Source organism: Siniperca chuatsi, linkage group LG18, assembly GCF_020085105.1.
Source record: "Siniperca chuatsi isolate FFG_IHB_CAS linkage group LG18, ASM2008510v1, whole genome shotgun sequence".
NCBI lineage: Eukaryota > Metazoa > Chordata > Actinopteri > Centrarchiformes > Sinipercidae > Siniperca > Siniperca chuatsi.
This window is the reverse complement of record NC_058059.1, coordinates 27,591,473-27,614,790: the sequence shown is the minus strand read 5'-3', so window position 1 is coordinate 27,614,790 and position 23,318 is coordinate 27,591,473. Positions and strand designations below refer to the sequence as shown.

General features: G+C 39.4%; 1 protein-coding gene across 4 annotated transcripts in view; it reads right to left on the bottom strand.

Moving 5' to 3' along the window:
• Positions 1–23,318, bottom strand: part of dcc (DCC netrin 1 receptor) — a 298,212-nt gene that overhangs the window by 171,493 nt on the left and 103,401 nt on the right. For all 4 annotated transcript variants that reach the window (XM_044173877.1, XM_044173878.1, XM_044173879.1 and 1 more), the window contains 3 exons: positions 16,494–16,781; positions 9,578–9,728; positions 8,670–8,806 (listed from right to left, as the gene is read on the bottom strand). In XM_044173877.1, the coding sequence (XP_044029812.1) occupies positions 8,670–8,806; positions 9,578–9,728; positions 16,494–16,781 (576 nt within the window). The remainder of the gene's footprint in view (positions 1–8,669; positions 8,807–9,577; positions 9,729–16,493; positions 16,782–23,318) is intronic.

The following is a 23,318-nucleotide window of genomic DNA, read 5'->3' as shown; positions in this document are numbered from 1 at the left end:
GCTATGATAAGTCAAAATATGTGCCGTGAAAAAGGTCTATTAATGTTAATTTTGTGAGTAACTTGATAACAGGCCAACAATAACTTGGCTGTTGTCTGGGAAAAGTGCTTGCTGCAAGCCAGTATCTGCACTCCAAAAGAGCCAAAGATCTTTTGTAAGGGAAGGAGCTCCACTCTGTAGGACCACCGTACAATCGTGAGTGGACTGTTTTTTGTAGTTTTCACAACTCAAACAGAGTGAGACGTCTTCTGTCTAGATGATCATCACATTCTCCAGTTTAAACAATCATTTATATCATATAAATACATTTTAAGCTTCCAAACTTAATAGCTTTGAACCAGGACCTACAGTATTTGGAACGTAAGGTATCTACAGCTGTTATTCCAATGTGTGAGATACATATTTAATCAATATTTAGGCAAATATAAATGTCAGATCAGACTTGGAATCAGCAGATACCTAATATGAAAGGACTTGGATTTGTATTGGGGCCAAAAAAAACTTCATCGGGCCATCCCAAGCCTTAACATTTATAAATAACACCACTATAACAATATTTTAACAATATTATAACACCTTCACAAAACATTATGACAACACCCGTATAAGAAGATTATAAAACATACCATAACAACACTCTAGCAACACTATTACCTCTATTATAACACTGTAACAACACTATGATACTCTTATAGCAACACTATAACAAACTATAACGGCATAACAACATTATAACAGCACTATAATGCCCTAACAACGCTGTAGAACACTCACAACACTATAAAAACCCTTATAACACTGAAACATTGTCAGTTGTGGTCATTGTCATGTGGTGATGGTGTATGGGGTGAAGCCTGTTACTCTTTGGTTACAGGACAGTCTCTCGTCCTCCCTGTATGTCTTTTTTTATTTTTCCATTAGCATTCAGCGCTAACGCCAGCAACCTGCGCGGACAGCAGCACTGAATATGACTGATAGCTGCAGTACTGGCTCTGTTTCTCACTGCTTTCATTAAGCTGCTAACAGGAACCGGCTAATGAGCCAGGCTGCACTCATTATTATGGGAAACAACACACACATTCGTTATCCTAATCATCTAATCATGGTCACTGCCCTGTGGAGTCAGAACACACACATCTTCATACATCACCACACTGTGGATATAAATCACCATCTATCTGCCTCCATTTAGAAAACAAAGTAACGGGGCATATTAGCACAACATATTTCTTCTTTATTAGTTTAATATAAATGCAAGAAAGAGACTGGAGAAGTGAACTTGTCACGTGTCCGACAACAGCCAACAGCCAACCTTTTATTTTAATTTTTCATTTAATACTGAAACATTAAACAGTAATAAACACGGATGAACTCAGTAAATGTGAAATGTGACTTTTTGAGGACATAATCAGTGGGTTAATTACTAAATGACTTAAATGACTTTTCACTTACATAGTTCTTGAATTACAAAAACATGTCTTTTCACCCTGTTTGAGAGTACCATATACTATAAAAATTCAAATACGAGTCTGCAATAATAGCCCTATCACTACATTACCGTTTTTTCAATCACTATTAAGCTACTGCCGATGAAACTCAACACTTCTGCAGATGTTTCACATTAAAAGTCTACCAGAAAAGGGAGTGGTTATGCCCTGTGAGACGCTGGGGGGCTTTTCACATGAAACAACTATACAGGAAGTGTCAAGCTTCACTGACAATAGCTTAGCAGCAACTGAAACAATGGCAAGTAAAAGCTAATGGAAATAATTAGTAAAATGAAAACAGTATTTGTGATAAAAAGAGAATCTGAGAGCAGCAACCACTGAGAGTGAAGAGAATGACATGAGTTGTTGTACAGAAACTTTTAACATTTCCTGTGAGTGCGTGTATATGTTTGTTATCCCCACACAAAAGTCCATAAATATACAGAGAAAGTGTGTAAATGTAACATGTAAGTAAACTTATCAAATATATTTAATTTGCAGATGAGGCAGAGAGAGATAAAAGGCAGACAGATGGAGGGATGAATAAATAAATCCAGAGCGTATTCACGGATAGCTGCAGGCTCGTCATGATAAGAAAAGCCTCAGTTTAAATCCTTGTCTGCTTCAGCTCTGAAATGTATTATCAAAGACCCTTTAATGGGAAGAAATGACAGAAAAACAGATTGAAATAAATGAAGTGTAGAAAATCTAAAGCATCAGTTTCTGTGTGTTTATCATAAATGCTAAAATAAATTCTGATCACGTCAGCTTTAAATTTAGGATTTCTTTAAACTGATTTTCTTTTTAACCACCTTTCTTTCCCTTCTGCCTTTCATACTTTGTTTCTTTCTTCGTTCTAGCCATTTTATCTTCTTTTTTTCTGTAACCATGGGTACATAGTGACTAGATTTGCACCATCTGCTCACTGATTGGCAGTGGATTTTAGAAAAAAGGCTGGTGTGTTAGGTGGTGCTGGTTCTTTTCTGCGAGAGGCCAGAGAAGACAGCATAATCACTCTGGATAGAGTTTGAGTTCAATGTGTGGATAAATATATAATGTTTGAGGTCATGAGAGTTGTATGTTTATTAGAATTTAATGGGGATATTAGAGTTTGAGTTATGTGTAGATTTATTGTAGTTTTCATTAATTGTTTTTTAAAATGGTTGCTTTAACTTGTGTTTATCATGGCAACAGCTTTGCATGTAGCAAGTGGCTCCCTCAAACTTTGCTACATTTTTGTTTTAATTTGTTATTTTCTCACCTTCACTACTGAAGCACATATTACTTATGACAGTAATACACTCATCAACATCCAAAAAGGAAGTGCAGGGACTGGATTAAGTGCAGCGGACCTTGAGACGATCACTGCTCACGGCATCTCCCGGCCTGACAACCAGACCAGCCAGGCCAGACGGCCACGACAAGCGGTGTGACCAAAACAGGAAGAGAGGAAAGAGAGGTGGCATAAGAGCTAAGCTAACTCAGGTTGGACTGGATGCTATTACACTACCCAGTCTACTCCTGGCTAATGTCTGGTCTCAGGAAAATAAAATGGATAGGAAGGCGGAACGTGCTCCGTGCCGACAGAACGCAAGACTCCAGTAAGACGAGAGGAGGTGGACTGTGTTTACATGAATGATGCTTGATGCTCAAACGCAGTTAAAGTGGATGGACATTGTTCCCCAGATGTTGCATTTTTACTGTTAAGAGATGTAGACCATATTATGTGTCCAGGGAATTCACCAGTGTTTTTTTATTGTTTTTTTTTTGCTGCTCCCCCAGATGCAAATTTAAAAAATGCACTTCAGGAACTATATGAGAGTATCAGTCACATGACAAAACAACCGGAGAGTGTTTTTATTGTAGCTGGTGAATCAAACAGACTATTTTATTTTAGAACTATTTTACCAAAATTTCACCAGCATGTCCACACCCCCACCAGCGGAAATAATACCACAGATCCACAGAGGATGCCATCTCCACTGCCCTCCACTCAGTCTCCACCCACCTTGAGAACAACAACAACTTCGCTATTTTCCAAGCCATTAAGGGTGATCCATAGCGCTTTGAGTAGTCAGAAAGACTAGAAAGGCGCTATATAAGTACAGTCTATTTACCATTTACCATAGTCATAGCCTTACAATGCAAAGACCACGCAGATTTATTTTTTTTTTACTTAAGTAAAAGTACTAATACCATACTGTGAAAATACTCCACTACAAACAAAAGGCACACCGCCATCCCAAATGTTACAAAATGAAACATAGTAGCCTACCATAGTACGTAATACCGTGGTACCGATTTACCTTCAAAGACAGGAACCTTTAGAAACAGCTGTAAAACCTATTGACCTTCTTCAACTAACTTGAAAGATTAATTAATCTAAGCCACCAACCTGTCTCTTAGACCCCATTCCAACTAGGCTGCTTATAGACATTTTCAGAATCAGAATCAGAAATACTTTATTGATCCCAGAGGGGAAACTCTTTCGTTACAGCTGCTCACTATCACATCAATGCACATAGGAATAGAAGGAATAGAAGTACTAAGCAAATCAAAATATAATACACTATAATACAGCTAAGATAAATTAAGTACAAAGTGGATATAAGTATAAAAGCGATAGTAAGTGTAAGTACCAAAGTGGATTCACAGGTTAATAAGTATGTACAGTATAATACAATGTAATAATATAAGTAATAAGTAATGTAAGTGCAATAATGAGTACTGTCAAGTTAAGTGTAGCTTATTAAGATGATTATGAGACAGTGGATATTGCACAGCAGTAATAGAAGTATGAATAAATATCAATATATAGGGAATATTAAACTGAAAACAGAGTATATTGCACAGGAGTATTAAACAGAAAATATTGCACAATATTTCAAGTATTGCAATGATGTTAGAGGGAGGAGTTAAATAGTTTGATGGCCACAGGCAGGAATGGCTTCCTGTGGCGCTCTGTGGTGCATTTTTGGGGGATAAGTCTTTCGCTGAAGGTACTCCTTTGTTTGACCAGCAGCATTGTCCGGCAGATGTTGAAGGACATCAGCCTCCTTAGAAAATAGAGGTGGCTCTGGCCCTTCCTGTAAAGAGCTTGAGTGTTCCTAGCCCAGTCCAGTTTATTGTCCATGTGTACTCCCAGGTACTTGTAATCCTCTACAATGTCCACACTGACCCCCTGGATGGAAACCGGGGTCACTGGTGCCTTGGCTCTTCGTAGATCTACAACCAGCTCCTTAGACTTTGTCGCATTGAGCTGCAGATGCTGTTGCATGCTGGGGCAGCAAGTCGAGGGTAGCGGAGCAGACTCAACAAACTGATCCATAAGGCCAGTGACATTGTGGGGGTGGAGCTGGACTCTCTGGCAGTGGTGTCAGAGAGGAGGGTGCTTGACAAACTACATGCCATCTTGGACAGTGTCTCCCACCCACTCCATGACGTGCTGGTCAAACAAAGGAGTACCTTCAGCGAAAGACTCATTCCCCCCAAAAGCACCACAGAGCACCACAGGAAGTCATTCCTGCCTGTGGCCATCAAACTCTTTAACTCCTCCCTCCTAAGTGTTAGTCTGTATGTCCATTAGTCATTAAACTGGACATTGATCATTACATCTCTGCAATACTTGACATAATTGTGCAATATTCTGTGTTAATACTCCTGTGCAATATACTCTTTTCAATTTAAAATTCCCTATTGATATTGATATTTATTCATACCTCTATTACTGCTGTGCAATATCCTCCGTCTCATTATAATCTTAATAAGCTACACTTAACTTGGCAGTTCATGCACTATTACCTTATACCGTATTATTATCATCAACCGGTAAACCCACTTTGTACTTCACACTTATTTTATTTTATACTTATACCCACTTGGTACTTAATTTATTTTCTGACCTGTATTATAATGTATTATATATATTTTTTGCTTAGTACTTCTATTCATGTGTGCACTGATGTGATAGTGAGCTGCTGTAGCAAAAGAGTTTCCCCTCGGGGATCAATAAAGTATTTCTGATTCTGATGGTTCTGCTCACACCATGAGACAAAGTTACCCACCACAGCCCTGTACTCAGTCTCATTACCACCGCTGATACATCCCACCACAGCAGAGTCATCAGAAAACTTCTGAAACGTGGTAGGACTCTGTGTGGTAGCTGAAGTCTGTGGTGTAGATGGTGAAGAGGAAGTTGAGAGAGGACAGGGCCTCAGTGTTGCTGACCACGCTGTCCGACACACAGTGCTGCAGATGCACATGCTGTGGTCTGCCAGTCAGGTAGTCAACAATCCAAGACATGAGGGGGGCATCCACCTGCATCTCTGCCAGCTTCTCACCCAGCAGTGCTGGCCGGATGGTGTTGAAAGCACTGGAGAAGTCAAAAAACATGATCCTTGTTTGAGTGGAGTTTCATCAGCTGTCCTCTCACCTGGTCAGCAGTCAGGCACACATCAGAGGTTGCAGCCGGGGGGGGGGGTCGTCATACTGGAGAGGACCGTTAGCCTGAGAGCTGGCTGCAGGGAAAGTAGGACTCTCCCAGGAAGATGGAGGAGGGGGGGAGCAGTGGACTCACAGGAGTCTGAGGGCAGACATCAGCTGAGTTAGAGGGGGGATGAGCAGGAGCCGGTGTGTCGAATCTGTTAAAGAACAGATTAAGTTTGTTGGCCCTGTCCAAGCTGCCTTCAACTTCTCTGCTGCCAGTCGGTCTGAAGCCAGTGATGCTCTTCATGCCACTCCAGACCTCTCTCATGTTGTTCTGCTGGACTTTCCACTCCAGCTTCCTCCTGTACTTCTCCTTGGCCTCCCTGATCTTCACCTTCAGTTCAGCCTGTATTGCTCTCACCTCCTCCCTAATACCATCGGTAAAGTCCCTCCTCTTGGCATTCAGGATGTCCCTGTTACCCTTAGTTAGCACTTCTTTACTGGATATGATCAATCTGTCTTTTTTAACAGGCTATGTACCACAGTCCTTTAAAGTAGCTGTAATTAAACCTATTCTTAAAAAGCCTGCTCTTGAACCAGGGGTTTCAGCCAACAATAGACCTATATCTAACCTTCCCTCTCTCGCTCTAAGATCCTTGAGAAAGCAGTCGCCAATCAGTTGCATGACTTTCTAAATAAGAGGATTTTCAGTCAGGAGTGCATCATAGCACAGAGACAGCACTAGTGAAAATCACAAATAACCTTTTAACTGCATCAGACAATGGACTTGTCTCTGTACTTGTCTTGTTAGATCTTAGTGCTGCATTCGACACCATTGACCATCTATTACAAAGACTGGAACATGTAATTGGCATTACAGGAACCACACTAAGCTAGTTTAAATCCTGTCAGATCAATCTCAGTTTGTACGGTGAGTCCTTTGTGCACACCAAAGTTAGTCATGGCATTACGCAAGGTTCTTTGCTTGGACTGATTCTATTCACCTTAGATATGCTTCCTTTAGGCAATATTATTAGGAAACACTCTAAACTCACACTCACTAAACTTTCATTGTTATGCAGATGATACCCAATTATATCTATCGATCAAGCCAGATGAAACTAACCAGTTAGCTAAACTTCAAAAAGAAAAAGAGATCATATCTGTGCGTCTCTCTCTCTTTGATTTGTTGGGTTTCTGTAAATAATATCATGAAGAGTATGGTCTAGACCTGCTCTATAGGAAAAGTGCAATGAGATAACTTCTGCTATGAATTGGTGCTATATAAATAAAATTGAACAGAATATTATTAAGGACTTAGTTATACTATATATATATATATATATATAATACTATAGTGCAAAACCTGGCCTTGTTTAGAGGAACATAGAGCTGATATCCTGGCAGGAATTCAGTCGCTCTCTGTTTGTAGTTTTTACAGCAGTTAGGCTCAAAAAGCTGAGATATGATAGATATGTTGTGGAAAATGGCAGCAATGTTGAAATAACTCTGTTTGCTGCGATTGGAAATTCTTTGGCAGCAGTCAACCAAAAACTGTCCAAAGTTAGATCAGCATAGTCATGTCGTGTCCTTTCCGACAACTACTGCTGAACTATATGGGTCCATAACCCAGTTAAATGATTTGGTGGAGGCTGAAAGGATAATTTCTCCTAAAAAGTTTTCAAATGTGTACCTATTATCTCACACAATGCAATGTGTTGATATGTCCTTGCTGTTTTTGGGTGAGGGGTAACATTTCACAATTTTTTTAAAACAAAACAAACAAAAAAAAAAATATTATATAAAGATTTTATTCAAACCTAAAGAAAATTTAAAAAGGCAAGAAAATAATGCATGTCTACCATGTTTTACCATGCAGAAACTTTTATTTTGGGTATGTCTTTTTCTGGCTTGTGGACACAAATAAGGGGGCTTTTGTGATGAGGTAAATTTATTTTATTTTATTTTTTGCAACATAAAAGCAACAGTGCTATAGAAAATAGCCTGATAGGATGTTAATACTTACCTCAACATAATCGTTTAATGGTAAAATTTACCGGTATTTTGTTATGGAAATCCACACTAACAATCAGCTGTTGTTCAGGTGTCTGAATACATGAGCAGCTATAATGTGAATCCAGCAGCAGATGAGGAGCAGTCAGACAATAAATACAACCATATTTTATTTATGAAAACCTCCTGAAGCAAACAGACGGCTCCAATTTTATATTTAAAGACTGCATTTGATTCTGGATTTGATTCTCTGTCCCTGAAAGTGTCTGCAGACAGGTTTCTGTCAGCGGAGGAATGTGGATGATTATTTATTCTATTTTATTTATTTTTATTGTTTTGGGGATGTCAGGCTATTAACAGTTTACAGTCACGATTTCTCTATTTCTTCCCTTAGGAGCTTTAAGAAGTGACATGGCTTCATTATTATATTTTCCACACAACGCTGAGCACTGAAGCTGTGTGTATGAATTCTTGTACTTCCGTGTGAGGACCTATGTGAGTTTGAAGAGTCAGGACATTTAGTCCAGTCCCTGTTTATGGTTTATGTTTTAGGGTTGATATTAGAATTAGATTTAGGTGGAGGCTTTCCCTTTGCCTACCATGAAATCGCAACATCCCTGATTCAAGTCTAGCGGGGGACCTTTGTTGTATGTCTTTCCCTCTGTCGCCCTCATTTCCTGTCACCTCTCTACTGTCACTATCAAAATAAAGGAATAAATGCCACAAAAATACTTGTTGGCTCACCCAGTACACTCAGCTCTGTGTGTGCAGTGATGTTGTGGTTCTTGTTGGTGGCTGTACAGCTGTAACTGCCAGAGTCGTCGTCAGTGACACTCCTGATGATCAGATTACTGCCCGCCAGCAGAGAGTATTTCTTATTCCTACAGAGAAAGGAAGCGTGAGATAGTTTTCCTTTAGCATGTTTGTTTTATCAGTTGATAACTTACATAAAAACATGTTTTTTTAAGTTAGCTTTGATACTTAAAGGATAAGTCTGGTTAATTCCTTATTTTTCTCATTGTCAACAAATCCTGTGAAAAGACCAAAACCAACAATGTCAGTTTGTCCCTCAGTACTTTCAGACTTCCCAACCTTGTCTAAGCCCATTGGTTCCTACTGAAGCCGTAAATCTTAAAAACGGCACACACATACATAGTATAGATTCATCTTTGAAAAAGGCTCAGTAATTTCCTAAAACAGCTGCTCACTGTAGTTTTTAGCTAACATTACTCAAACAAGAAGAAATAGTGCATTTATTGGGGACTATTTTCAGCATTGGATTAATACATGTAATGCATACAATGCATACAATGCAACAGTGTGGCTCATTGATGTGTGTTTAATAGTTTTTGGACATCAATGGAGCTCTATGCCTCAGAGGAAGAAGATATATCAGGCTGTGATACATACACAAAATACCTGTTAGTAGGAGACATTCATTGTTGGTTTGGGTCTGCACATGGAATGTGTTGACACTAAGAAAAATATAATATATATTTACTAGACTTATACTAATGACTAGGCCATGCTGTGGTACATGCTGGGCTCTAATGGGTAAAACTATACCCTTACTGGTTGTTACCATGGGGGTTAAACATGGATTATCTAGGCTAGTGTGTAATATAAACAACAGACAGATGGTTAGACCAGACCAGCTCTGGATCAATTCCTCTCCTCTCCTCCACTGGATGCTCGGAGTTGGGTATCCGGAGGCAGAACATTCCAGCACGGCGTCGGTTCCCAGCAGAGCTGTTACTCTGGATGGACGCTGGAAGAACTGGAGGTTCCTGCTCACCCCGGGCTCTGAGAGAGAGAGAGGTGGGAGTGAAAAGGTGGAACATGGTCTATATTATATTATGGATTGTATAAGTATGTGCACCCCAGAACATTGCACTAGTATGTGATAATTGAACATGTCTTTCCAAAGCCATGGGCATTAATGTGCTGCTATAAGAGCCTCCAGTTATCTGGTTTCTTTCTTTCCACCAAATGTTGTAACCTGGCTGCAAGGATTTGCTCCCACTTAGACACAGGATCATTAGTGAAGTGTTGGATGGGGTTGAGGTCAGGGCTCTGTACAGGTCAGTCAAGTTCTTCCACATTAAACTAGGAAAACTATTTCTTTACGGAGCTGGCTTTGTGCACAGGGGCATTGTCATGTTGAAAAAAGAAAGGGCCCTTCCCAAAGTCCTGGCAAAAAGATGAAGAATAGTGAAGCACACTATTGTCTAAAATATTACTGTGTGCTGTAGCTTCTGTTTCCATAAATGCGTCAGTCCACTATGACTCTGAGAGGCGCACATGTGACATGCTTCAGTCTTTATCTTTTCTTGTGTACCTAGTGAGGTGTAATCCCAACAGGCAGCCATTGGATCACACATACAATATCTCCTACCATCTTTACAAGCTACAGCTACAATGATCAATTGAGACCCCCAACTTCACTGTGAGCTTTCAGGTTTCACTGTGGGCAGGAAATGAAATAAATTAATCAAATAATAAAAACAGCACCTGATTTGCCCCTTGGTTAATTAGCATATAAGCTACTGAAAACTGTTAGCCCATTTAACAGACAGATCATTTGGATATGAGTCAGCCTGGTGAGGACAGTTGATGAATGAGATGGACAGCTAATCAGTACATTTACAAACACACAAGAAAACAGGTTACTGGGAAAAATCCGGACAGGAGGTGATACTAAAAGCAGGTTCCAGGTACTTTCAGTGCTGCAGATCGCGATTGGTCAAGCAGATGTGACATCACATCACAACAAGGATGACAACCACAACAGCAACAACCATTTTACTATTGCTTCTGTATGGCGCAGGTTAACCAATACTTTAACAAGACTCGATAGCCTTGCTAGCGGCTCTGTAAAGCCGTAATGCTGAAGATAAAGAAACCAAACAGTAAGATGTTTAAAAGTTAAGGTCCAAAGTAAAAAAAAATCTTTAGCAGTGATGGTGAAGTAAATGTAGCAACTGGCTAGAGGGTGGTGTCAGAATAATGGCATCTTTGGCCACCTATATCAGCAGGCCTTATCATGTTGAAAGCAAGCAAGTGTTAAGACATGTGTGTGACAGAATTGTTTATTTTTGTGTGAGGATGGTGTGAGCAGAAAGGTCAACATGTTAAGTCACTAGTGAGTGTGTGGTTTTGTAGTGTTGGTGAGCAAAGATGTGAAAAATTTGAAGTATTCAAAATTTCAAAGTAAAATTCAAAGTAGCACTAAACACACAGTTGTGACTGATGTGAATGTCTTTAATTTTCAAGTTATTTGGTCATAAATAAAAGTATTGGTCAAATTTTGATCTGATGATGGTGTTAGAGGAAAAGTCAGAGGATCACCAAAGTTATGAGGATTCATCCTCTGGGGACCATGAACGTCTGAACCAGATTTCATGCCAGTCTCTTCAATAGTTGTATCAGTCTGGACCAAAGTGGTGGACTGACCGACTGACATTTCCATCCCTAGAGCCCAAAAAGTCTTACATAATAAATGACAAAATGCGTTGTTGGTCCCCCCAGAATGCCATATATACGCATACACATATTACTGACATTATTGACAGGCCAGCATCACCATTTTGCTAGGAAACAGGAAAGTAACAGTGGTCTCCCATGCAAAAACTTGTATTCCCAATTCTGCAAGACACAGCCAAACAGTGCAGGGAAAATTTTAAAAGTAGAAACAAGATGATAGAAAAATCAAGCATCACAATGTGCGCAGTGGAGAAACTACAAAGTGGATCAACACAAGTCCCAGTTTGTGAAATACAGTGGAAACACAAGGAGGAACCTGGTACCAAAGCATCATACGGTTCTTAAAAGTACATGAATACATAGCCAAGATATCGTCTGAATCTGAATTTCAAGCCAGATGTGGCAGCACTGACATGACGCTATCTCATTATTGGCTTTTTTAAAAGTAGACTTAGGTCGAAGCTTTTATGTTTTCAGACTCAGGCCTGAAGACACACACACACGCACAGGCACACACACGCACAGACACACACACACACACACACACACACTCTGCAGTGGGTCAGGTTGTGTTTGCCCTCAGGTTGGCCCGAGGGCTAGAAGGTTCTCAAAGAACGACGAGACAGGAAGTTACATCAACACGCACTGACACGCGCACACACACACACCTCCAACCTGAAATATTCTGGTAATCTTCTATTAATCCTCAACATGAGCATTTAGTCATTTCATTAAATTCTTCAGGCTGAAATGAATCTAATTGAGCTGATTTACATTTTATGAAGTAATTGAAGAAAATAAAAGCATTAACGTATGATTAAAAAAAAGAACATTGATTTAAATTCACATTAGTTAGTTGTTTCCCCATCTACGGGTTACACTTGATGTTTACGTCTTATTCTAAATTTGACTGTGTATATGATCATTTTAAATGCTATAATTAATTATTATGTTATTAAATGTATTATCATTTTTATTACCATTTCATTACCATTATAAATATAATTTTATTATCAATTTTATTTTTCACTTTATTTTATTATATTTATTAATCATTTTATTTTGTCTTTTCATCGGGTTATATAAATTGATTGTGTAAACAATTTTATATTTCACATTATTGATCATATATTCATTTTAAAGGTTTACATATTTTAGTTAATCAGTATTTTCTGCATTATAAACTATATATTTTATAATGTGTTTTTTCTTATCCCATTTTGTTTAATTGAACGTCATTTTGTTTCATTTAAAGGTACATTTTATATAAAAAAAATTTAATTCAACAACTACTAAATTCCAGCTATCAAAATTAAATTAACTTCACTATATATACAGTATATATGATAGACTTTTATTCAGTGAGTGTTTCCTGCAGCAGGGACAGAGCTGTCTGATTCATGTTCAGCATCACCAACATACAATAAATAAGATGTCTCAGGATGACCTCGGGATTGAGGAACAGAAAACAAAAGAAACAGAAACAGAAAACAAGATAATCAGCAGACACCTGGGCAGTGAACATGAGGAGACAAAAGAAGAAGAAGCAGGAGAAACGTCCACACAGCAGATTTTGTTTGGTTGGTCACAGAGAAGAGTAAAGACCGAGGGATCACAGAGATAATCACTGAACGAAAGTGTGACTCTTTTAATGTTTTCACGGACACGCCGCCAAAGGAGGCTGTCAGCAAATCAGATGACACACTGACACCGCTTGCATCACAATGAGGAGGAGGAACCAGGACACACTCTCTGATACCAACACACACACACACACAAAATATACACATCCATGTAGACAAAGACGAAACATCTGTTTGGAAAGCCATTTGTGCCATATTTTGTGATTCATATTCTTTTTCAGCACTATGCACCTCTGAAAAGTTGAAATAAAATTATCAAAATGAAATTAACTTCAGTATATATACAGTATATACGATACGACTATATTTACAGGTGAACTGTCTCCAAACATAATTATTGTATAATTCATCCAGTTTACAAACCTTTCATTCAGTTCACTGCACAGTCAAACAGGCTCTGTTATGTTTGTCTGATCTTGTTACCTTATTGTATTTTCAGTGTGCCTGTGAAAAAGAGGTGTGCTCAGTCAGCTTACCCTTTATTACTAATCAGCCACTGAAGAGTTGCTCTTTTAAAAACTAGAAGGGTACATTGTACAGTGTAATCATTCTTTCTGTTCATACTGGCTGCTAAGAGATCCCTTCCTATCTTGATTCCAATGCAACTAATGGATGACAAAATCCACAGTCCTCATTCTGTGTAAGAATGTATTCTAAAGTTGATCTCAAGTTAATATGAGGCTTCAGCAGTCTGAGTTAGCCATATCAGGTGGGTTTCTTCCAAAGTTACTGTGTTTTAGTACAAGATGCCATCTTTATGTCTAATTGATGAGCTTTAGGGGTGCTGGAAGGGGGATTTTGTTAACTTTGGACACAGGAAACCTAGCTGTTACCCCGTGATTCAGTGTTTATGCTAAGCTAAGCTAACAATCTGCTGGCTCTAGCTTCATTATAGACAGTACAGATATGAGAGTGGGTATGCCCACTATAAAATTATTGGAGCAAAACAACTGAGCACCTGTGACAGTGGAATCTGTAGTTGTAGCAAATAGGCACACATGTGTATCAGTATATTTGAAGACACAGAAGGAGGAGTTGCAAACGTTTCATCTAAACTGGGTTGGAAAAACGATAGACGGACAGGCGCCCAAACGAGCCCCCTTGATTGGCCAAAAGGGTTCTGATCTCTGAACTGTGCCCACCCCTGGCTCTAAAGGTTCACAAATCAGTTTTGCTCCACATTTAATGAGATTTGTGGTGCAAAAGGGAGCATGCAGATGTCATTTGTGAGCGAAAATACTGCATTTGAGACTCATAGCAGCAGATTCAAGCAGTTGTATTTATTGACTTATTGTGTTTGTGCTAGAAAAATATCCAAGAAAAATAAAATTATTTGTGAGAAAACATTCTACAGATGGTAAATGGACTGTACTTATACAGGTGCATGAATTCACATACGGATTTGCGGATGTGCAAATTGTGTGACTTCACATGTTTTGATATGGGTGTGTGAATGGGTTTTGCACTATAATCACTGCAGCAACTGTAGCAAAACTGCGAGTGTACGAGTTTCCTAATTTGTGATTGGTACCTTAGGATTTGTGCACCTGCAATGAAGAATTTGAGAAGGTGTAACTGTTGTGTTTGTGGGAGAGAAAACAAATTCTAAGTTTACAACTCCTAAAGTATTTTTCTCTGTGACTTCAAATGTACTGATACACATGGGTGACTATTTTCAACTACAGATTCCACTGTCACAGGTGCTCAGTTGTTTTGCTCCAATAATACCTTCATAGTCCACAGGCCTGCACATTTGGCTTTCAAAGAACCCAGTTGTTCATCTTTTGTACTGATTATTTACTCAGTATAGTTTTATGTCCATCCAAACCTTGAAGAGCTCCAAGTGGCAGATATGAACCAATCTCAACGCTGTAGTAAACCTTGAAACTGGCCAACCAAATAACACATGGTTACACCTGCTGTAAAACTATGTGTACACCATAACTTGACGTCTCATCTCTTTAGTCATTAATCTGTCTGACTGACTAATCTTTATTCAGACTGACTCCACTACTCTCTACTCTCGCTACTCTACTATTGGAACAGAGCAAAAAGTAGGACAGAGGTCAAAGGTCACATGGACAGCGATGCATTACCTGGAGATGACACATGGGAATCAGATGGTGCCATCTGACAATCTTTGACCTTTGAGCCCCTTTGATGGCTCCATCTGATAAAAACTTTATAAACTCAAAGTTAATAAAACCTTTATGGAGTTTGAACCATTAAAGCTTTATCCATCTGTTCTATTAAAAAGTCATACAGATCAAAGAGAAAAAAGGATAAAAAAAAGGATTAAAATGGAAACCTCGACTTGTGAAACCATCTGCATGGCAAGAGGGTGGGAAAATGTGCTGTCCCTTTACCAACATCATGCTAACAGCATTATGGCGTGAAAATCATTAAACCTTTATTAATCTTATGTACCATGAAGTGTCAGGTCCAGGTCCAGGACATGTTTAGCCTATAGTTTAGCACAAATACTGGAAGCAGGGGGAAACTGCTAGCATGGCTCCATCAAAGAAGAATAAAATATACCTTCCAACAATGCCAAAGCTGTCTGATTTACATGTAATACAAAGAGTGTGCTGCCGTTACTTCACCAGTCAACAAGGTGTTCACGTAATCAAAGAAGCAAACGTGAAAAACGTGGCAGGGGTGGGGGGGTCAGTTGTGATGAAAAGCGGGTGGGGAATTTGAAATGCGAAGAAACCTACGTGTGATTATCCTGCTGAAGGTCGACGCTTTGCCTCCAGAGACCCCCAGCTGGGATCGAGCACTTCATGAGCTGGAGTCAAAGTAGTGTTTAACCAGGAAGAGAGTGAGCTAACCTGAGCTGTAATCTGAGTAATGAAGTGGACACTGTATGGACTCGTATAACCGTATTACCATCAGCGGCTGACAGACTCCCTGTAGAGTGATGAGAAGCTGCTTCCTCTCAGCCCACACACACATTATTAAAATCACATCTTACACTCACTATATATTCATTACATCACATTTCATTTTAAAATGAGACATCCAGCACTGGGAGGAAATGAACAAAAATTGCTACCTGACAAAATGATGACTGCAGGAAACTCACCATGTAGTAAATCTGCTGGTGCAGTACTTCACTGTAACAAGACTGGGAATCTAAATAAGTCCGCTTTTGAAGGTTGATGGCACAAGTAATGTTTCAAATATGTTATACATGTTCAGAGAGTTATATGTTATAATATTTCATGCCAAAAATTTGGTTTATTGGGGCAGAAAAGACTCCATTACTATTGTGGGATGTCAAAACTCTCCACAGAAACCAGATAAATGAAACTATTTAGGCTCAGTAGCTCTTTAAGGCAGGTAGACTTATTAATACATTGATTGGAACATATGTGGTACTCAATGGATCAATAAACCAAGCAGCCATGTGTTTGCAATACATCACTGTTCGATCAGTTACCTGGGAGTACTCGGAGCTCAGCGTCCGTCCCCGTCCTGGTGCTGCCGGGGTTGTCGGCCAGACAGCGGTACGTGGCCGAGTCTGGAGGCTGGACGCGGCTGACTTGCAGCGAGCCAGACGGCAGCACTGCCAGACGGGAGTCAAGGTCAAAGGTCAGTGGCAGGTCCTCCCGGTTCTTCTGCCAGCGGATGATCGGTGTCGGGTCGCCCGAGACCTCACAGCGCAGCAGGGCGGTATCACCGAGGTACGAGGAGACAGACTCAGTGGGGATGACCACTTTCAGAGGACCTGGAGAGAGACAAGAGTGGGAAGGGTTAATGAACACAAAATTGTTTTGTATTGGCAGAATTCACTCAGCGTAAATAACCATATTTTATAACAATCCTATATTGTGCTACTGATATACTAATATTACTGCTGCTACTGCTACAGTATGATCTATACTATTATAATCATTACTACTATACTTACTGATATCACTGCTGCGATCACTAATACCACTACTTCTGTCATTACTATGCTGCCACTTCAATCATTGCTAAACAAGCTACGTGTACACCTAAATCTCCTAAAACTGCTGCTGTCAGTACTGCTGTTAGTACTAATAGTGCTTCTGCATCAGAAACAAAAAACACACAGTAGCAGCAGGGGTGGAAAAGAAGACGTGAGCTGACAGTAAAGACTTTTCAGGTCAACAAGAAGAAGAGAACTATTAAGACAAAAATGAAACAGGAAGAGAAGAGAAGAGAAGAGAAGAGAAGAGAAGAGAAGAGAAGAGAAGAGAAGAGAAGAGAGGAGGGCAGAGAAGGACAGAGAGACAGGGAGAGTGTGGACAGGCAGTGTCCACGCTGTGTTTAGGACACACTTCATTTTCTGTCTGATCAGATTCACTTCAACCACTAACAGCCTGTAGCCACATAAACACCTGACCCTGCTGACTGCCAGGCTCAGTCTACTCTCACACTGAAAAGGCAGGTTATTCTATCATCAGCAGCTCAAGCGTGGTTATATTCTAATTTCAACATGGCTGCCAGAGCCTCTGGGCAGATTAACTCAAATCTGCTGGAATGTCAGCCATTCAATAAAAAGAAGTTTACTTTCTTCTCTGTGTTGATGTTGTTCTGAGATTTTACAGTTGAGTTTAAACAGGTTTAAATGATTAAATGAGAATATTTTCATGCCAAAATATTTGAAATATTAGAAAAGGGATGTTTTATAAGCAAGTTCTGTGTCTTTGAACACATGAAAAATTATATTTTGGAGAAAAAAAAACACTGCAGTTTGCTTTGTGTAAAAAAAGTTTTGACAGACAAACAATGTTTATTTTAATATTGTTGCTCATGTTTTAAAATTGAAACTTTGGTTTTGAACAGCTTTCCAAAAGTCCCAAATTTCTGTCAACATTTGAATCCTCATGAAGACTTTTCTGCTACGGAAGAGACAGAAAAATAAATGCAGTGTTGTGTCTGATTTTCCTCACAGTTTGTGTTTGTTATTTTGTTTTCATGCTGGTTTGAATCAGTTTCTGCTTCCTCTGTTTTAACTTGACACACAAACAGCCAGGAAACTTTAACTGACACAAACACAAACTTTCTCTTTCTGTTCTGCAACATTAGAAAAGCTTCAGTTTGACTTTTGAATTGTAGGATGAGCTGCCGCTAGATGCAGGTTTATTCATCTTCACGGCGGCAAGGACTTGAGCCGCCGTGACATCACACAGATTGGAGGCGACGGGAACGCTGATGTGAATTTGGATCGTGTGTCTTATATAAGTTCTGCTGCTGTCTGTTCCTATGTGGATCACATTGCTGCCTGCAGCTGCGCACACACCCGTACAGTCTTGTTTTTGTCACTTGTGAGGACACTGTATTGATGTAGATTTAATTTCTGGAGGCTTAACTTAACGCTTCACCATAACTGCTACATGTCGAATCCATAAATGTTTTTAAAAATTGTTGTGAGTCCTCATAATGTTGTTGTGTGACCAGGTTTTTGTCCCCATGGGATTAATACATGAAGTACCCATGCATTATAACACATGAAGGCACATTGTGCAACAACTTTCCAGAATGGGACAATTTTGCCTTTCAGCTTGTGTTACTTAAGTAATAAAAGATGTGCGATTGACAGCCAGGAAGCTAATGTTTAGCTTTTTTAATAGCTAGCTTTAAAGCTCAGCTTTGATGTCATATGGACGTTACTATAGTTACCAGTTTCTGAATTTTAAATACCACAATTAAAATCAACATCCAAGTAGTAATGCAACTGTGAATCTTATATCTGACCTTTCAGAAAAATGCATCTGTCTGAAAGGCAAACCAGCAAGGCAGCCACATGTCAGCGTCACATCCTTCTGATTTAATTCTGACCTAATGCTGTTTAATCATTATCATATCATCACTATTTTCAGTTCAATCACACAACCACACCAGCACATTTTCAGCCAAATCTCACACTGACTGACTGATTAAGCTGAACTTTAAAACACTGCTAAGAAAGATTACTTCATCACGGGAAGTGGTTGGGAAAGAAGACAGCAACAGCTGTGAGATAGAAAAGAACAGCCCGAGAGAGAGGAGCATAATAGACATGAGAACCAAAATGAGCACCCCGGGAATGAGGCTCAGGCTACCAGCGAGACCCGAAAGGACTAGAGAAATGGGAGAGAGGACAATGAGGCAGAGATTGCATGGGGATCTTTATACTTAACACAGCCTACATGAGTATATTTCACTTTTACACTGGAATATCAATGGATGGACTTTAGCAAATCGTGATCTCAGAGAATCCATTTTACAGTCAACTAATGCAGATATTGTTTCTCTAAATCAGAGTCATCTTCAAGGGGAAAATGTCATTGAGTTGGAGGCGTATGTATGGTTTGGTTTAAATAGGAAAACGCATATGAAAGCATTTAGAGCATCAGGAGGTGTAGGGTTGTTAGTAAGGTCTAGTTTATTTCAAGTAGATAAGATTGAAATTATTGAAAAGGTTGATGGCATTATAGGCCTTTCATTTAAACATAAGATATCTGGATATTGTTTTGCTGTATTCTCCGGTTACCTTCCACTTGAGAATCCTCCCTGGGGAAGAGTTGCATCATCCTTTTTTGTGGATGCAATCTGTATTTGTGGAGATTTAAATCCAAGTTGCAATTGATGATTACGTTAATAAACACAGAGAAAGCTTTTTAAGAGATTCTAGAATGTGTGCTTAATGGTAGGATCAGTCTTCTATGTTACATCAGTGTCACCAAAGTGTAAAGCTGTGGTCGATTACATTGTAGCTCCATTTGAATGTCTAGAAAATTGCCTAGAATTGAAGGTATTGTTTGTCTTGCAGGTGGTAGAGGATGGACCTTTATTCAATTTGATTAGAGATCATTGTTGATGAGGTTTTGGTTTAGGCATTTGCTGTTTTATTTTGATATACACTCTTCTTCTCATGTGTCTTGTAGTTTTACTTACTGTCTTTGTGTGGTTTTCCCTCCAGTTTTGTTTATCTGCCCCACCCTTATTAGTTTCACATGTGTTTTGTTATCTCCCCTCACCTGAGTGTATATAGTCTGTGTGCTTCCCTTGTTTCTTTGTCAGTTTGTCTTTGTTCTACATGTCAAGTGTTCCTTCCCATTCTTGTGTTTTGGGATTTTCTTTCATCTGTTGGACTTTGTACCTGTCAGTTTGAATTTTGATTCTTGGTTGCTCCTTTGGACTTGCCTCTGTTGGCATGCTCCCCTGGCTGTGACTATTGCCTGCTTGGATTCTGCGTAAGCATTTTTTCCTCTAATAAATCATTGAATCTCACCAGCTCTGTCTCTGCTGTCTGCATTTGGGTCCAATCCCTTGTTTTCCAAGCCACCCTGCTTAACAAACTGTAACAGATTACCAGATCATTCATTGACGTGGATGACGTTTAGTGTTGATTATAAAATGCCCCAGTCTCAAGAAGTATTTCAGAATCAGAATCAGAAATACTTTATTGATTCCAGAGGGGAAACTCTTTCGTTACAGCTGCTCACTATCACGTCAATGCACTCTTGAGAATAGAAGGAATAGAAGTACTAAGCAAATCAAAATATAATACACTATAATGCAGGTAAGATAAATTAAGTACAAGTGGATATAAAGTATAAAAGCTAAAATAAGTGTAAGTACCAAGTGGATTTAGAGGTTGATAAGTATGTACGGTATAATACAATGTAATAATATATGTAATAAGTAATAGTGCAATAATGAGTAAGTAATAAGTGTAGCTTATTAAGATGATTATGAGACGGTGGATATTGCACAGTAGTAACAGACATATGAATAAATATCAATAAATTAAACTGAAAACAGAGTATATTGCACAGGAGTATTAAACAGAGAATATTGAACAATTATTTCAAGTATTACAGTGATGTTAATGATCCAATGTCCAGTTTAGTGACGTAGGGTCATATAGACTGACACTTAGAGGGAGGAGTTAAAGAGTCTGATGACCACAGGCAGGAATGACTTCCTGTGGCGCTCTGTGGTGCTTTTTGGGCGTATGAGTCTTTCGCTGAATGTACTCTTTTGTTTGACCAGCACGTCATGGAGCGGGTGGGAGACGCTGTCCAAGATGGCGTGTAGTTTGGCCAGCATCCTCCTCTCTGACACCACCGCCAGAGAGTCCAGCTCCACCCCCACAATGTCACTGGCCTTACAGATCAGTTTGTTGAGTCTGTTGGCGTCCGCTACCCTCAACCTGCTGCCCCAGCATGCAACAGCATACAGGATAGCACTGGCCACCACAGACTCATAAAACATCCTCAGCATTGTCCGGCAGATGTTGAAGGCCTCCTCAGAAAATAGAGGCGGCCCCCCTACAGCTAAACAGTTGACTCACAGTGAGTTTGCTGTCATAGTTACAAAAATAATGTAGCCTAATTTTAAAAATTATTGTGGACTGTAATTATGAAGATGTTAATTGTTATCAAAAATAAGTGTATTAAAAACAGTTGACAACCTGACAGCTGCCTTACTGTAATGTCCACACAGTCACAGTGTTATAAAAGACAATGTATAGATTTAATTCAGAGCTGAGGATGAATCCACAATGTCCAGAGATCGCTGTCTCTGCCCTTACATTGATGACAGATTGATCATGAAACTGGTCATGTTGCTGAAGTAAACCTGCCAGTGAGCAGCTTCACAGAGTCAGTCAAGTTACCTCTCTTTCTGGAAAGGAAAAGAGTTTCCCTCATCTCAGGGTTAACAAACTCACTAATCCCGCTTTCTGAAGCAGGGCGTTTGGATATAGAAGTTGTTTTTTATTACTTCAGGGTTGTTGTTTGTTGGTCCACATTTGAGCCACATGATTCTGCGGAAGAACCTGTCCAAACAGTTTTAATTAGTCATTTAACCGTTTACATGCCTACAACGTGTCCACGACACACGTTCTGCGTTGATTCAGTTCACGAAGCATTTGCATTACTGTCTCTCTTTTAATACAGAGGCCATGTTTCTGCTTTAAAGTGAGCACGTTCTCCATCCTTTCAAACTCAGTTTAGAATTTGTGCAAAGACACAGCTGAGAGTAGTAGGCTAGGCTACACAAACAGGAAATGACATTGAACTGCTGCCAGGACTTGGTTCTGTCCAATCACAAACAAGAAGTGTTGTCCCTCCTTTTCCATCTGAAATGTTTATGTTTTCTCTTATTGTGAAGCACTTTGTATTGTTTTGTATTGTAAGTGCTCTATAAATAAAGTTTTATTATTATTTTATTTTGTGAAATGTTTGTGTTTTGTGAAATGTTGTTGTGTTTTCTGAAATGTCATTGTGTTTTGACCCTCAGGGCCACCGAAATTCTGTCTACTTTTTAGATACTAACACTGCCCTTCTAGAAATTTCCAGAAACAAATAAACTGATCTGGGAACATGCAGGTGGAATTATCTCACCTTTTTGGCTGAAGTTTTTCCACAATCTGAAGGCTGAAAATTAGACTAAACAACTACCTAAGACCTAAGTTGTTTACAAAGTGCAAATAGGCAGATTTGTAGTTTTTTGTTACTTTATAAATCAGTGGCATCCTGTTCCTTTTTCATTGGAACTGATCTGAGAACATGTTGCCTGAATTTGACAAACAGAGTGAACAGCCTCATAAATCCAAAGTGTAGAGCAGGGAGTTTACAGTGATCTTGACTCAGATAGGAGATTCTGATCACACAGAATGAAAAAATCAAGATGAAGGAAGAAGAAGAAACCTTGACCCTTAACTCAACATGCCTTCACTTAAACTTCCATTTTTTAGGATGCAAACCACCTACCTCCATATCCACCCCCCCCCAAAAAAACACCATGTCTTCAATTTCCATGGTGATGGTGGCTGTAGTCTCCCTGCTATTTTCATAGTCATTAGACAAATGGATCGAAATAACTAGTATGGATAATAACATGCAAATCACAGCAAACAGGCGAGGGCAGTCGAGGGATTTGAGGACACTCTTACTCTGAATCTTTGCCTTGGGAACGATTATTATTTGCTTCTGTGGGTCGAACCTTGCTCCTCCTCATCGCCGTTAATTGGGATTTGTCAAATCCTCAGAGAGTTGACGGCTAATTGGGGATGGATGGACTAAAGGCCGCTCTGTCTCTGTCTCTGACTCCACGGCTGTGAACTCAGGAGTTTAAGGATGATAGTTTGTGTTAGGAGTGGTTGGGAAATAACACTGAGGGAAATAACACCTTAGCTTGAGATGAGCAGCAAAAGCATTGGATAAAATTAAGCAGCTAAATAGGCCTTTTCCACAGCAGATGTTTGGACTTGTAGGAAAAGCACAGGTGTTACTAATAACATTAA